At 42.3% G+C, this 15,228-nt stretch overlaps 1 protein-coding gene across 4 annotated transcripts in view; it reads right to left on the bottom strand.

Moving 5' to 3' along the window:
• AFF1 (ALF transcription elongation factor 1) overlaps window positions 1–15,228 on the bottom strand; it is a 210,229-nt gene that overhangs the window by 139,804 nt on the left and 55,197 nt on the right. The window contains exon 1 of one of the 4 annotated variants that reach the window (XM_066385025.1): window positions 427–1,000. The exons of 2 other annotated variants lie outside the window; for them this stretch is intronic. In XM_066385025.1, the coding sequence (XP_066241122.1) occupies window positions 427–443 (17 nt within the window). In that variant the 5' untranslated portion in view covers window positions 444–1,000. Of the gene's footprint in view, window positions 1–426; window positions 1,001–15,228 lie in introns of those variants that run through there. One more of the 4 variants, XM_066385027.1, reaches the window with a different exon arrangement.

The following is a 15,228-nucleotide window of genomic DNA, read 5'->3' as shown; positions in this document are numbered from 1 at the left end:
TGGTTTATAAAACTCTGCTCAGGACACTAGCGGAGGGGGGGGGGGGGGGAACGACACATAATCAAGAGAACCAAAGGGAGGTGCACAAAGAAACTAAATAAAAATGTGGGCAAAGGCAGACAAAGTTAAAGCAACTTAACGTCTGGGAAATTAAGGGTTTGTTCCTGGAAGAAGAGAGGAAATTTAACTCCAACGCTAACTTGAACTCTCGCTCTGCTCTGCTCCTGCACAGGAATCGTCTGTGCTCCGAGCCGTTTTCTATCCGACAGTAAAGTAACAACCCGCAGCATCGGCAGCGATGGTGAGAGCGCGATGACAAAGCTGCTTCCTGCCCGTCTTCATTCCCAGCACCCCGACCCTTCCCGCAACCTTCAAGTCCGCTCGCCGCGAACAGATTTTAAAAGTTCTCTTCGGTGCCCGGCTTACCTGGACTGGGCTGCCATCCTTCAGCTGCCAGAGCTCAGGCTCTCCTGTCCATGAGCGCCCCGCGCCGCGGCCCGTCCGCCCGCGCCGCGCGCACCATTTGCCGGAGCCGGACGGGGGCAGTCCTCGCCGCGGCTCCCCGAGGCTGCGGGACTACCTGCTCCCCAGCCTGCGCGTCCTCAACGCCGCCCGGGGCTCCGACCGTATTGGCTCGCCCTAATCCTGATGGACATCCGGGCACCGGGGCCTCTGCAGGCAAACGACACTCGGGCCGGGCCGGGGGACCCGCGCGTCCGAATTCAGAGCGGATCCCGCAGCGCTCTCCCGGAGAAGGCAAACGAAAGGGGGCCCGCGCCCAGAGCCCGCCCGCTCACAGCTCCCACCGTCCGGCATGAAACTCGCGCCAGCGACGGAAAAAAGGGAATCGCCTTTTGGCTGTTAAAGTTGTCCGAGTTCGCCTGAATAACGCCCCACCCCCGCCAAGAAAGTTCTGGTGGTACGGTCCTCCTCCTTAAATGGGCACGGCACTCGGCCGGTCCGAGCCGGAGGCTGCGCGGCGCGGGCGGGGGCGCGGAGCCGGATCGCGGACGCAGCCCTGCGCGAGCGTTCGCGGTCGAGCCCCGCCTGCAGGCTCCGGGCTGGCGCTCCTGCCAGGCTTTAACAATGCACAAACACACCGCCAGAACACACGGTACCCGGCCGCTCAGAACTCCAGCTCCAGTTCGGGTATTTATTGAACACTGGGCCCCAAGAGGCTGCACTGAGCAAAGAGTTAAAACCACAGCAGTAAACCGTGTTCGCTACTTGAGATCTTTGCAATGCTTCCAGTCAGGAAATGTTCAACTAACGCACACTTGTTTTACTTCTCTCGCTTTCAGTTTTGATTTCAGTTTACACTGAGACGAATATTTACAAAACATGCAGATTACAAAGGAAATGAACTCATTTTAGTTCTTGAAGTAATTAAGGGATTGACACAATTCTCAAAAATCCCTGAGGATTCAAACAATATAGTAAACAGTGTAAGAAGTACAAACGAAATCGCATCCTACTAAGGGAACCTGGGAAGGTATTTAAATTTAAACTGTGCCGAAAGCTAATAAGCATTAAAAAAATATAAATTCCATGGGTAGAGATGGAGGGAGTTTGTGATTCAGCTCTGGGGGACTGCAGCACACTGTAGGAACTGGAAATTCTTAAATGAATGCCTGTCCTGTGGACTCCTTGTTCTTGACAGAATCCTGAGTGTTGTCCATCTCACAGATGGACACTCTAGACTGCATTACTAAGAAGCCATGGAATATAGACATGTTGATGTCTGGTACAAAAAAAATACAAAGCTGGGAGGCTGATAGTGGGAGGAAGGCCCAATGCATCTCTATTCTGGTTCTCAGAGTGTGATTAGTGGACTCTTGAGACCTTCTCAGAGGTTAAAACTATTTTTAGAATAACACAAAGACATTATTTGTCTTTTCACTCTGCTGACATTTGCACTCATGGTGCAAAAGCAATTGTGGGGAAACTGCTGGCGCCTTAGCACTAATCAAAGGCAGCGGCAGCAAATGGCACTAGTGGTCACTGCATTCTTCTGTGCCGCATATTAGCAATTAAAAAAAAAAACCGGTTTCTTTTACGAAAGCCTTTAAGTTAGCAAGCAGTAGGAATTACTACTTTATTAAATCTTGACCCTTGAGCACAGGTCATTTTAATGTTCTTTGTGACAAAATGGGAAGTACACACGGAGCACTCTGCTGCTGCAGAGTGAAGGGCAATGGATGTGTAGAAAAAAAGCACTTGTTTAATTGAGTTGCAAGCTGCACTAGCTTTTTTTTTCATTGACTACCATTTTTACTTGAAGGAACAATTGATAAACTGTGCATACTCTGACTTGGGTATTTGGCAGTCATTTTCTCAAAAACTGACAAAGTGAGTCTGTTTCTTAAAGGAAAACAACTCACAGTATTTATTGTCAATAATAAATTCTGAGCATTTTGGATAACTTCACATCTGCCACTGTGAGCCTGACAGTTTCCCCATACTTAAAGACAAGACAGTAATATATGTGATTTTAGAAGATCTGCATATTTAGTGACCAATATTTTCTGAATAATACAAAATCATGAGTGGGTCAAAGATTGATTGATTGAAAGTGAAAAACATACCAAAGACAGTCTCCAAGTTAAAAAAGAAAAGCTCAATATTGTGATTTCAGATTCCACATTGCAACTAAACTTTAAGAAACTATACTTGTGGTAGAGTTTGGACATAGTATCAAAGAAGTTATTAAAATACTCCTCTCTTTTTTGTGTAAGACTGACTGAATCTTCTCCATAAACTTCAACCAAAACATTGTAACAGACTGAACACAGAAACAGACATGAGACCCCAGCTGTCCTCTATTAAGCTAGACAGTAAAGAGATTTGCATAAATGTAAAATAACACCACTCTTCTTACTAATTTTTTCAATTTTGGAAATAGTTGTTTTTAATTACTTCTGGAGCACAAAACTATTCCACGTAATTTGCTAATACTTGCCCGTCTCTTTACCTCTCCACACTCATCACAGCTTCTCTTATATTAAAGGTAATATTATACTATAGCTATTTCCATGTAACTTCTTTGCACCTAATTCAGCCTTGACAAAATGTGGTCAAATCACCTGGAACATGTGTAAAACCATAGACTCCAGAACTACTGAGTCAAAATTCTTATGGGGTGAGGTCCTAGGCCAGGCATGGCCAACATACGGCCCACGTAATGAGTTTATGCGGCCCGAGATTAGAGTTTTAATATTCTCTGCTACTTTAAACCTCAGCTACTCAGAAGTAGAAGCGTCTTTGATTATTGGAAAATCGAGATATTTAAGAAGATAGTGATATGCGGAAAAGAATTCCACGTGTGCCTAATCTAGGGTTATCTTCCAATAATTGGTCGAATGGATTTGTGATACTTCTTTTTTTTTTAAAAGAATTTCATTATAAAGATTTACAACTTTTGTACTCATCTGTACTCAATATGAACTGTTTGACGTTTAGTGGTGATGTGAAACCCACATTCTTTTAGGAGGAGTTTGCCAGTGCGCACCCAAGGTCAAATAATTCGTTATTTTTGTGGTCAAGTGTGCTGAATCAAGTGGCATTGTAACACAGACAATAGGTGCAGCTGATAACTGAAAATGTGTCCAGGCTGTTTGTAAAACGAAATAATTGTTTTATTTGCGATATAATCCCTTCAAACTCATTCTATTAATTATTGTTTTGATTGATTGCGATACAGTTTGGATATTTATACGGAATGTAATTATATTTTTATTAAAATATTGTATATTAAATTTTTTTTCACTCACAGTTATTCATAAACAAATTACATAATAACATGATTTTGTTTACTTAAACGAATCATTTTTGTATTTAACATTTTTTAATTTTAATATTTCATCCGGCCTGTGAAAATAGTTTTCTTTCTAATCTGGCCCAGAGGCAAAAACTATTGGCCACGCCTGTCCTAGGCTGTGCCTTTCAACAAATTCTCCAGCTAATACTTGTCTGCTTATACGTAAACCACATACTTAGCTCATGCGTGTTTAGAAAATAATGTTGAGTTTTTTGATTCAGTATTGATTTATAATCCCTCATTTAAAATTTTTTTTTAATTTATTGACTTCAGAGAGAGAGGAAGAAAAACATCAATTTGCTGTTCCACTTATTTATGCATTCACTGACTGATTCTTATATGTGCCCTGGCAACCTTGACATATCGTGACAGCGGCGACCTGTGGTGGCGCAGTCAATGAAGCATCGACCTGGAACACTGAGGTTGCCAGTTCGGGACCCTGGCCTTGCCTGGTCAAGGCACATATAGGAGTTGATGCTTCCTGCTCCTCCCCCCTTCTCTCTCTCTCTCTCTCTCTCTCTCTCTCTCCTCTCTAAAATGAATAAATAAAATCCCCCCCCCAAAAGAAAAAGATATATTGTGACAACATTCTAACCAACTGAGCTACCCAGCCAGAGCCTTCCCTCAGTCATTTTGAGGATCATAGTTAGCATTTATTTTCATTCCAAAGAGATCTCTATCAAACAATAAAATACTGTTGGACATAAAGATTCTTTTACAATAGTAGAGTCATAAGTTCTCAAGAAATAAAGTATAAGTTTAGGCAAAAGTCTCCTACCAGGGACATTTTGCTTGCCATTTTCCCACATTTTTCTTTTGCTGTTATAAATAGCAAACATAATCATTTATATTTTTAAAAAAATTGGTATCAGACATAATGTAACAACACTAATACTAAACTTTTTCTCTGTGAACTCTGTCAATTTTCCTGGCATTACTTAAATACTATGAAGAAATGAAAGAATACAGCAAATATTTACCCAAAAGAAAATATAGAATCAACAGCAAATCAGGATTACAACTGAGATTCCCTGGGCTCTTCAAACCATTTGTAATGTAAATTAGCGAGGATAATATGAAACAGAAATGAGATTACACTAGACTTGTAACAAACCTACAAGTATTAGAGGAAAGTGCAGGAGAGGTTCTGTAACTGAATACTGTATGTGGCTGCAGAAGTACTGCAATGCAAACATGGCGTAATTATCTCCAAGTGTTTTGAAAACACCATTGTATCTGATACACAGTGTCAGTCAGATACACACAATTCAGCAGTGAAACTAAACAAAACTTACCCTTTGGAGGCACAAAATTCTTTGGTTTTCTGATGAAATCTGAGGATACAGGAGCACACATACACCATCTATTATAGTATTTTAATGTGATTCATGATCCCCTGCAACCCACTTAGCAAAGACCTGAGGCTCCGCAGACTTAGACACTAGAGTATGCTCAAACTGGACCAATTAATACATCCAACTTACCAGACAAATAACTATCACTGCCTTTTTAAATACTTAGAACTATATAGCCCTGGCACAGTAGTTCAGTTGGTGAGAGCATCATCCAGATATCCCAAGATTGACGGTTTGATCCCCGGTCACGGCACATACAAAAATCAAACAATGAATACATAAATAAGTGAAACAACAAACTAATGATTCTCTCCCCCACCCGCACCTTTTGTCTCTCTCTCTCTAAAAATCAATTAAAAAGTTTTTTAAATAAAATAAAATCTTATGACTTTATTAGTAATTGCCCAGTACAGTGAAGAATTTCTAATGAAAATTGTGGAAAGATGTTACATGACAGCAAACCATCATCTATTTAATAAAATAACAAGTTTTAATATACAGTGAGAATATGCTAACCAATTCTACATTACCTGAATTCATTAATTCTACAGTGACCAGTTATTCTAAAACCAAAAAAGGGTGCATGATTTAATAAATAGGACAGAATTTAGACAGACTATTCTATTATCTGAAATGGTTTCCTGAATTACAAGAGTACCTTTGTATTAGCTCTTTATCAATGAGATTTATAAATGACTTGCACACAGGTAGTGGGGAAAATATTTATGGCATATGTAACACATCTTATGTACAATCACAAAAGTACACTAGATAGTGCTATCCTAAAGTGAAAACATAATAATCTTTTAAGTGCTCCATCAATTATTTGGAAAATATGGATGACATGTGTTTCAAAATATATATTTAATTTTTTTTTAATTTGATAGAAGACAAAATCTTTCTAACATATCTTAAACAGAAAAATAAAATACCTCATTCAGAGTCTAGATTTGTACCATGATTGTAATTCAATGATTCTGCTCTTTAGTAGTATTTTTGGTCTAAAAAATACATAGGTCAAATCTCTTCACTAAGAATTGTTACTTCACCCTGGCCAGTTAGCTCAGTTGGTTAGAGAGCATCAACCCCATACGCCAAGGTTGTCGGTTTGATCCCCAGTCGGGGCACATACAAGAATCAACCAATGAGCCTGAGCCTGACCAGAAGTGGCACAGTGGATAGAGTGTCACGGGATGTAGAGGACACAGGTTCAAAACCCCAAGGTTGCTGGCTTGAGCTTGAAGCCCAAGATCACTTGGTTGAGCCCAAGGTCATGGCTTGAGCAAGGGGTCACTTGCCCTTCTGTAGCCCCCCAGTCAAGGCACATATGAGAAAGCAATCAATGAACAACTATGGTGCTGCAACAATTGATGCTTCTCATTTCTCTCCTTTCCTGTCCGTTTGTCACTATCTGTCCCTCTCTCTGATTCTTTTGGTCTCTGTAAAAAAAAACCAAAAAATTAATGAATGCATAAATAGGTAGAATGACAAATCAATGTCTCTCTCTCTCTCTTCTGCCCTACTTCCTCTTTCTAAAATAAATAAAAGTCTTTTTTTGGGGAAAAAAAAAAAAAAGAATTGCTAGTACTAGCCAGTTGGTTGAGTGGTAGAGTGTCAGCCTGGCATGTTGATATCCTGGGTTCAATTCCCAGTCAGGCCACACAGGAGATGTGACCGTCTGCTTCTCTACCATTCCCCTTCCCTTTCTCTTTCTCTTTCTCTCTCTCTTTCTCTCTCTCTCTCTCTCTCTCTCTCTCTCTCTCTCTCTCTCTCTCTCTCTCTCTCTTCCGCAGCCATGGCTTGATTGTTTTGAGCACATCAGCCCCAGGTGTTGAGTATGGCTCCAAGGAGCCTCTTCTTCAGGCTCTAAAAATAGCTCCGTTGCAAGTATGGCCCCAGATGGGCAGAGCACTGGTCCCAGATGGGGGTGGCTGGGTGGATCCCTGTCAGGGCACATGCAGGGGTCTGTTTCTCTATCTCCCTTCCTCTTACTTGGAAAAGAAGGGGTGGGGGAGAAGAATTTCTATTTCATTTCAATGGAATATTGTTTTAATAAGGACACTACAAAAATCACTTCACCAAGAGAAGGGTGCTCCAGGTTGCCACTGGAAGATTTCAAATAAATCAGACACAAGAAAAGGGAGGAGAGATAAAGGAGGGGAATAGATGAGCAATCCTCAAAGGGGAGTGACAGCAGAGAAAACAGTGTAATAAGTGTCACTGAAAATTAACTGGCTCCCTCCCCCCTGCAGCTGTGACCTCAACACAAAGCAGTCCTGAGAAAGTGCTCTACTTCCCCAGGCAATATTCCCAATTCTATTCACACCTCTTAGGTCCTCTACCATGTTCTTCAAAATGGGGGTACCTGTGCCTGACCAAGCGGTGGCGCAGTGGATAGAGCGTCAGTCTGGTATGCTGAGGATCCAGGTTCGAGACCCCGAAGTTGCCAGTTTGAGCACATTCTCATCTGGTTTGAGCAAAAGCTCACCAGCTTGGACCCAAGGTCGCTGGCTCGAGCAAGGGGTTACTTGGTCTGCTGAAGGCCCGCGGACCAAGTAAGCAAGTAAGCATACGAGAAAGCAATCAATAAACAACTAAGGTAAGGTGTCGCAATGCGCAACGAAAAACTAATGATTGATGCTTCTCATCTCTCCATTCTTGTCTGTCTGTACCTATCTATCCCTCTCTCTGACTCTCTCTCTGTCTCTGTAAAAAAAAAAGGGGGGGGGGGGTTTCCTGGAAATTCTCAAGAAGTATTAGGGTAAAGGTTTTAAGTAAAACTATTACCAGGTCTTTAATTTCCAAATCCTTCTTTCCTAAAACCAGGGTTCCAGCATTCCTTTCACTTCCCACTTGCCTTTCCCTTCTTGAACAAGAAAGAAGGCCTCTCACTCATCCCAAATCAATCTTAACAGGGTACACTGCTCCATAGTGTAAATGAAAATATAAATAGTGGCTTCCCATTAAAGACATTCAGGTAACCCCATGCCATACCTTTCCAACTATATATCAGAATTGTAAAATAAGATGGACAGGGGCCCTGGCCAGTTGGCTCAGCGGTAGAGCGTCGTCCTGGCGTGTGGGGGACCCGGGTTCGATTCCCGGCCAGGGCACATAGGAGAAGCGCCCATTTGCTTCTCTACCCCCCCCCTCCTTCCTCTCTCTCTCTCTCTTCCCCTCCCGCAGCCAAGGCTCCATTGGAGCAAAGATGGCCCGGGCGCTGGGGATGGCTCCTTGGCCTCTGCCCCAGGCGCTAGAGTGGCTCTGGTCGCAGCAGAGCGAACCCCCAGAGGGGCAGAGCATCGCCCCCTGGTGGGCAGAGCTTCGCCCCTGGTGGGCTTGCCGGGTGGATCCCAGTCGGGCGCATGCGGGAGTCTGTCTGACTGTCTCTCCCCGTTTCCAGCTTCATAAAAATAAAAAAAAAAAAAAAAAAAGAAGAAGAAGAAAAAAAAAGGGGAAAAAAAAAAAAAGTAAGATGGATAGGGCCATCAGAAGTCAGATTTTCTCTGATACATCCGAGATGAGGGGTCTGTGAATGAAGATTTGCAGTTTTTCAACATTTTGTTGGGAGTACACTAAGTTAAAGACGCCTGCCCAGTTGTTTTTCTCTCTGCTCCTGGTCTGCACTTCTCCATAATTCCTTCTACTGTGCCCTGATAGACCATCCTCCTTCCCCTCCCAGCTCCCCTTGCCCATCTGAATCAGTAACTTACTTTCAGTCTACAAACAAGTTCATGTTCCCTCAACCCCTCATTCCAAATTCTCTCTCTCCCTTTCATCTTTTTAGACTTTGTATTTTGGAATAATATTAGATTTCCAGAAAAGTTGCAAAGAATTCTTACATAGTTCTCCATCGGTTCCCCCATTTTCGTATAATACTATGTTATTTGTCAAATGGAAAAATCAACATAGTATACTACTAAGAACTATACTCCAGACTTTATTTCGATTTCATCAGTTTTCCTATTAATGTTCTCTTTCTGTTCCAAGATCCAACCGAGGGCATCAAACATTGCCCTGCGTCTGAGCCGCAGTTTCTCAGACTTTCCTTGTTTTTTTTAGGACCTTGACACTTTCGCATTCAGGCCAGGTATACCAAAGAATGTTGCCATCCGGGCTTGTCTGATGTTTTTCCCTTCACAAGAGGGAGGGGATTTTAATCTACCTCCTGTAGGTGGGTAGTATCTATACATATTATTTGGAATTCTTCTATAAGATTTCCTTCTCCAGTTATTAATTTGCATTAGTATGGACTCTTGGATATTTATTTTACACTTTGGGTCATAATCCAATACTACAAGGGCTGTTTTGTTGCTCAAGCCTTGGCCCTGGAGCTCTTTCAGGTTAGAGACTTGTCCCTTTGACTTGCTCCCACTTTGTCTTTGACTTGTCTTCCTGACTTGTCTTCTGAGCACTTCCATACTTCCTCGTATTACAAGATGCTCCAGGCTCTTCTTCTATTTTCTCTACCCCCATTCTACAATTAGCCCTTCCTACCTCTTATCAGTCTCCTCTCCTTTAAAGATACGTTCCAATCTCCTTCTGCAATCACAGCTGAACTTTCTAAACAAATAGTCAGCTTCCTTTGTAATGCCAGTGACCTTCCTGGAAGCTCTCCTCTGTGAACTTTTAGGATACTACTCTATTTAAGGAATAACTCGTTTTATTTTATAATTCTTTCTGCTCAAACATCCAAAATATTGAACACTTCACTTACCTTTCTGCCTAAACTCCAACCCAATTCCAAGTCTGTTCTTTTCAGTGGCCCCAAAACACTTTCCTGGATGTGAAGAGGCATGTGGGAGGTTTCTAAAATAAATCATTCACTTACTGAAAAGTCTGTCACACTAGAGATGCCAAGGGGAAAAAAAAACCTGTCATTCAGCCTGCATACTGCCCAGGTCCACAAGGAAGAAAAGGAGCAGATCACTACTGAAGACAGACCAAGAAAGGATGAGGAGGCACAGAGACACGAGCACATTTAATTGAAAACTTAAAAAATTCCATAGCTCTATAATGTATATAACTGTAATGATTAGCAATAAACCCCTTGAACTTGGATCTGCTCCTTCTTAAATTTTGGACTAGCAAAGCCCAGGAAGTATGCACAGTAATGAGTATGCAGGGAGTGGGCAGGCTGTAGTGATGCTTTTAAAAAAGAAAGGCAAGTGGGTGGGGAAAAGAGACACCATCAGCCTCAGAAATGGCCCCAGGCCAGGTGGTGACCCCCAAACTGCAACTAAAAGGTCAGAAATAATCTGTTTGGTCCCAAATCCAACCTCCTCCTCCTCCCCTTGGTCCCTTGGTTATCCATCAGTCACCAATCACCCAAACTGAAGGGCAGGTACCCACTCCTTTTCCTAGCTCTTTCTCCACATGTAAATCATCACCAACATCCCAGAGTGCTCTTGAGATAGTAAAAGTGCAGGGGTGCAGAGAGGACTACTTTAATTTTTTTTTTAATGTATTAAACTAGTCTCTAATTACTTTTTTTCCCCTGGGTTGAATATTCATTCCTATTGTACAGATATTTAATAATATGGAAATAAATAATATAGTATAAGGTCTTTTTTAAAAGCTGTTATAATATACTGCATTTGGATAATTCCAATTCATCAAAATTTATTAAAAATGCATATTAAAAAGATCAAGCCTTTCTTTTTTTTTTTCTTTTTGTATTTTTCCAAAGTTAGAAGCGGAGAGGCAGTCAGACTTCCACATGTGCCTGACCGGGATCCACCCGGCATGCCCACTAGGGGCAATGCTCTGCCCATCTGGGGCGTTGCTCCATTGTGGCAGGAGCCATTCCAGCACCTAAGGCAGAGGGCATGGTGCCATCCTCAGCGCCCGGCCAACTTTGCTCCAATGGAGCCTTGGCTGCTGGAAGGAAACGAAGAGATAGAAAGAAAGAATTGGGGGAAGAGTGGAGAAGCAGATGGGTATTTCTGTGTGCCCTGACCAAGAATCGAATCCGGGACTTCCACATACCGGGCTGATGTTCTACTGCTGAGCCAACTGGCCAGAGCAAGACTGAGTCTCTTTATTGATAGATATGTAAATTTCCAAACTGCCCTCTTGATGTTCCGCTTATCTGTCAGACCTCACCCTTACTGGACTATCGCCCCTGAGACAGAGGAATTCCAAGAAGCTGACAAGCCGCCCCAAGGAGGGGCTCCGGACATACCAGGACTTTTGATTCAACACCCACATGCTCAAAATTCTTCCTGACCCCATATAATTTGTCCCCCTTGCTTGTACTGCTGCTCTTCTCCCCAGGAGAAGTGCCCGGCAGGGTTCCTTTCTTCCTTTTCAATAAAGCCTGTTACTCTGGTCTTTCGGACTCCCATGGATTCCAACATTTATCAAAATTCTAACCCTAGGTATTCCTGTATGGAAGGATCAGATGACTTATTCTGGCCATTTAAAAATTTTCTAAGTATTATAAAACAAGCATATACTTACTTTTGAAATGACACACAAAAAAGAAAATCACAATTGTAAAAATGAACTAGAGTCATTTACTGCTTAACAATGGGGATACATTCTGAGAAACGTGTCCTTAGAAGATTTCATCATTGGGCAAATATAAAATACATGTATACAGACCTAAATGGTGTGCCTACTGCGCACCTAGGCTATATGGCATGGCCTATTGCTATCAACCAGAACAGCATGTGACTGCATAAAATATGCAATTACATCAAGCATGAGAGAAAATGACACAATCAAGAGACTGGGTAAACACAAGATGTATGAAGCTACTGCTGGCATGACATGGCATACTATTTCACAGCAAACTTTTTTTAATAAGTAGAAAGAATACATTCTAAACTAATGATAAATAATAGTATAGTACAATAAATACATAAACCAGTAACACAGTCATTTATCATTATCAAGTATTATGCATTGTACATAAGTTTATTTGCCATGCTTTCATACAACAGGCAGCACGGAAGGTCTGTTTACGCCAGCATCACCACGGGAGTAATGCATTGCGCTAGGACATTTCCATGGCTATGACATCACTAGGCAATAGGAATTTTTCAGCTCCATTATTATCTTATGGAACCACCACGCTGTGTCATTATGTAGTGAACATTCGACTCTATCTTCCTACCTAGACTGACCTGTTTGCCTATCTCCAGTGGCATATGTTGTGATTACCAGGTAGCTCCTTCCACTGCTGGCAACTGATGTAAAGTTCTGTAGAGCTAATATTGGCTTTCCTGCAAGTTCTCATCCATTGATTCTACTTCTGCCCTCTTGAACCTAATATAGCTATCTAGCTTTCTTTTCTTTATCTTTAAGGGGATTATATCAACATCTCTTTCTTTTTTCCTTTGTGGGAGACTGGGTGCAGCTGCTCTGGGTGGGCTTGCGTGGCTAGGCTGACTGGTGTTGGACTCCAGGCTGCAGGATGAGTTTTGATCAGCTCCACGGGTCTCTTCATTCTGGACACATCCAGCTTTCCTATGCTTACTGTTTGATGCTGTATCTTGTTCTCTCCTTTTCCCTTTTATACCTATGCATGCTTTTACATTTAAAATGCATTTATCCTAAGCAGATTACTATGTTGGGTAAAACCCAATCTGCAGGATCTCTGTTTTGTAATTGAAGTGTTTAATCATTTATTTTAATTACTGATATGACTGGGTTTAAGTTCCACCAACTTGGTATTTGTACCCCATTTGTACCTGTGGGTTTCTTCCTGTATTGCTACTTTCCTGTATTCTTTTTTGCAAATTTTCAGGCCCCACCCAAACCTACACAATCCGAACTCTGGGGGGGGGGGGGGGGGGGGCGGAGCAATCAGTTGCAACAAGCCCTCCAGGTGGTTCTCTTTCACACTGAAGTTTAGAAACCACTGCTCTGGCACTTGTGTCCTTAAGTCACCCAATTCTATTCAGTCAGTACTGTACCAATTCACAGCTGTCATTTCCATCTTCTAATTCCTTATTTATTTTAATATTTTATTTATTCATTTTAGAGAGGAGAGAGAGAGCGAGAGAGAAAAGGGAGAGAGAAGGGGGGAGGAGCAGGAAGCATCAACTCCCATTTGTGCCTTGACCAGGCAAGCCCAGGGTTTCGAACCGGTGACCTAGGCGTTCCAGGTTGACACTTTATGCACTGTGCCACCACAGGTCAGGTCTTCTAATGCCTCTTTGAAATAAAAAATAATCATAAAATCTTCCCTTCTTTCTGGGACCCCTTCCACTTGTATGTCAGGTTCTTCATATGTCATCATGCTTTTTCAATGGCTTCATAAGAATTCATTCTCTTGCCAACTCTGTCTCCCCACTCAATCTTCAACACTACTGCATATAGAATATAACCATTTTTAAAATTCACATCATATTTTACTCTCTTACAAAAAGGAAAAAAATAATGTGCATTTCCTGCTGTCCCCAGAATAAAGACCAAACTTCCTCCAAGGGCATCCAATATCCTTCCCAAATTAGCCCAACTTCAGGAGCCTTCTCCTCTACTAGCTTCTCTCCATCCTCTCCCCACCCCCTCACCAGCCAGACACTTCTCTCATGCCAGCCATCTCTGCACAGTGCATTTTCTTTTTGTTGGACTGTCTTTTCTGCTCTTCTCCAGCTGCAGACTCACTATCATTATTCAAACCTCAATCGATTGCAGTTTTTCTCAGAAGCCTCCGCTGATATCTTCACCCCTTATCTAATGGGAGCTTCTCAGGTAAATCAAGTCATGAGGTTGGATGAGATTAAGGGAATGTTTGCTTGTCTGGACAGAAAGGCAGCCAGACCATAATTACTGAAACAGAGAACTGTGAAAAATTCTGCTGGAGTTGCACCAGACAAGACTTACCTGAATTAAAAGGAGAGATCTGTCCCCAAACCAGGACTATCCAAGGAGTTCTCTCGTTATGTAATCAATGGACTCTGACCTGGGTCCACAAATGAAGTAAGAAGAGCTCAGTGGACTACTTTCAACAGTTGAAAAAGTCCAAAGAAATCACATAGATATTTGCCCGCAGAAAGTGTGTGAAGGGCTCTGCGTGGGGCCCTCCTGGAGCTTATGCCATCTCCTGCGGTAACAACAGTTAGCTCACACTGATCAGGAAGCCTGGCAATGCTTCCGGTTTGATTACTTATTTTTTCTTCTTTTTCAAGTGAGAGGAGGGGAGATAGAGCGATTCCTGCATTTGCCCCAACCAGGATCTACTGGCAACCCCCATCTGGGGCCAATGCTCTGGGCCAGTGGTTGGCAAACTCATTAGTCAACAGAGCCAAATATCAACAGTACAACGATTAAAATTTCTTTTTTGAGAGCCAAATTTTTTAAACTTAAACTTTATAGGTAGGTACATTGTTATTAACTTAATTAGGGTACTCCTAAGCTGGCCTTTGAGCCACACTCAAGGGGCCAAAGAGCCGCATGTGGCTCACGAGCCACAGTTTGCTGACCACTGCTCTGGACCATCTAAAGCCAGGCTCACAACCAAGCTATTTTGAGCGCTTGAGGTGGAGGCTCAGTGGAGCCATCCTCTGTGCCCAGAGCCAATGTTCTGGGACTAATCAAGCCATGGCTGTGTGAAGTGAAGAGAGAGAAAGAAAGATAGAAGGGGAAGGGGGAGTAGAAAGGATGGAGAAGCAAATGGTCACTTCTGAGTGCCCTGACCAGGAATCAAACCCAGGACATCCATATGCTGGGCTGATGCTCTACCACTAAGCCAACCGGCCAAGGCCTTGATTAATTGAAAAATAAGAAAACAAAGTGCCTGACCAGTGGTGGTACAGTGGATAAAGCGTTGACCTGGAATGCTTTCACTGGTTCAAAACCCTGGGCTTGCCCAGTCAAGGCACATACAACAAGCAACTACTATGAGCTGATGCTTCCCACTCCTATCTCTAAAATCAATCAATAAGATTTTTAAAAAGAAAACAAAGTTTTTTAAATGTAGTTTGTTTAGCAGAGGGACTCTGAAAACATGCTGTCCAAAGAAGAAGGAAAAGATAAAGAAAATAATCATTTAAAACACACACACAGAGGACACCACTTTGAAGACAGGTACTTCCCCACCAATGT

This window comes from Saccopteryx leptura, chromosome 5 (assembly GCF_036850995.1).
Source record: "Saccopteryx leptura isolate mSacLep1 chromosome 5, mSacLep1_pri_phased_curated, whole genome shotgun sequence".
Classification (NCBI taxonomy): Eukaryota; Metazoa; Chordata; class Mammalia; order Chiroptera; family Emballonuridae; genus Saccopteryx; species Saccopteryx leptura.
Note: the sequence above shows the minus strand (reverse complement) of the source record. Positions and strands in the feature narration are given on the sequence as shown.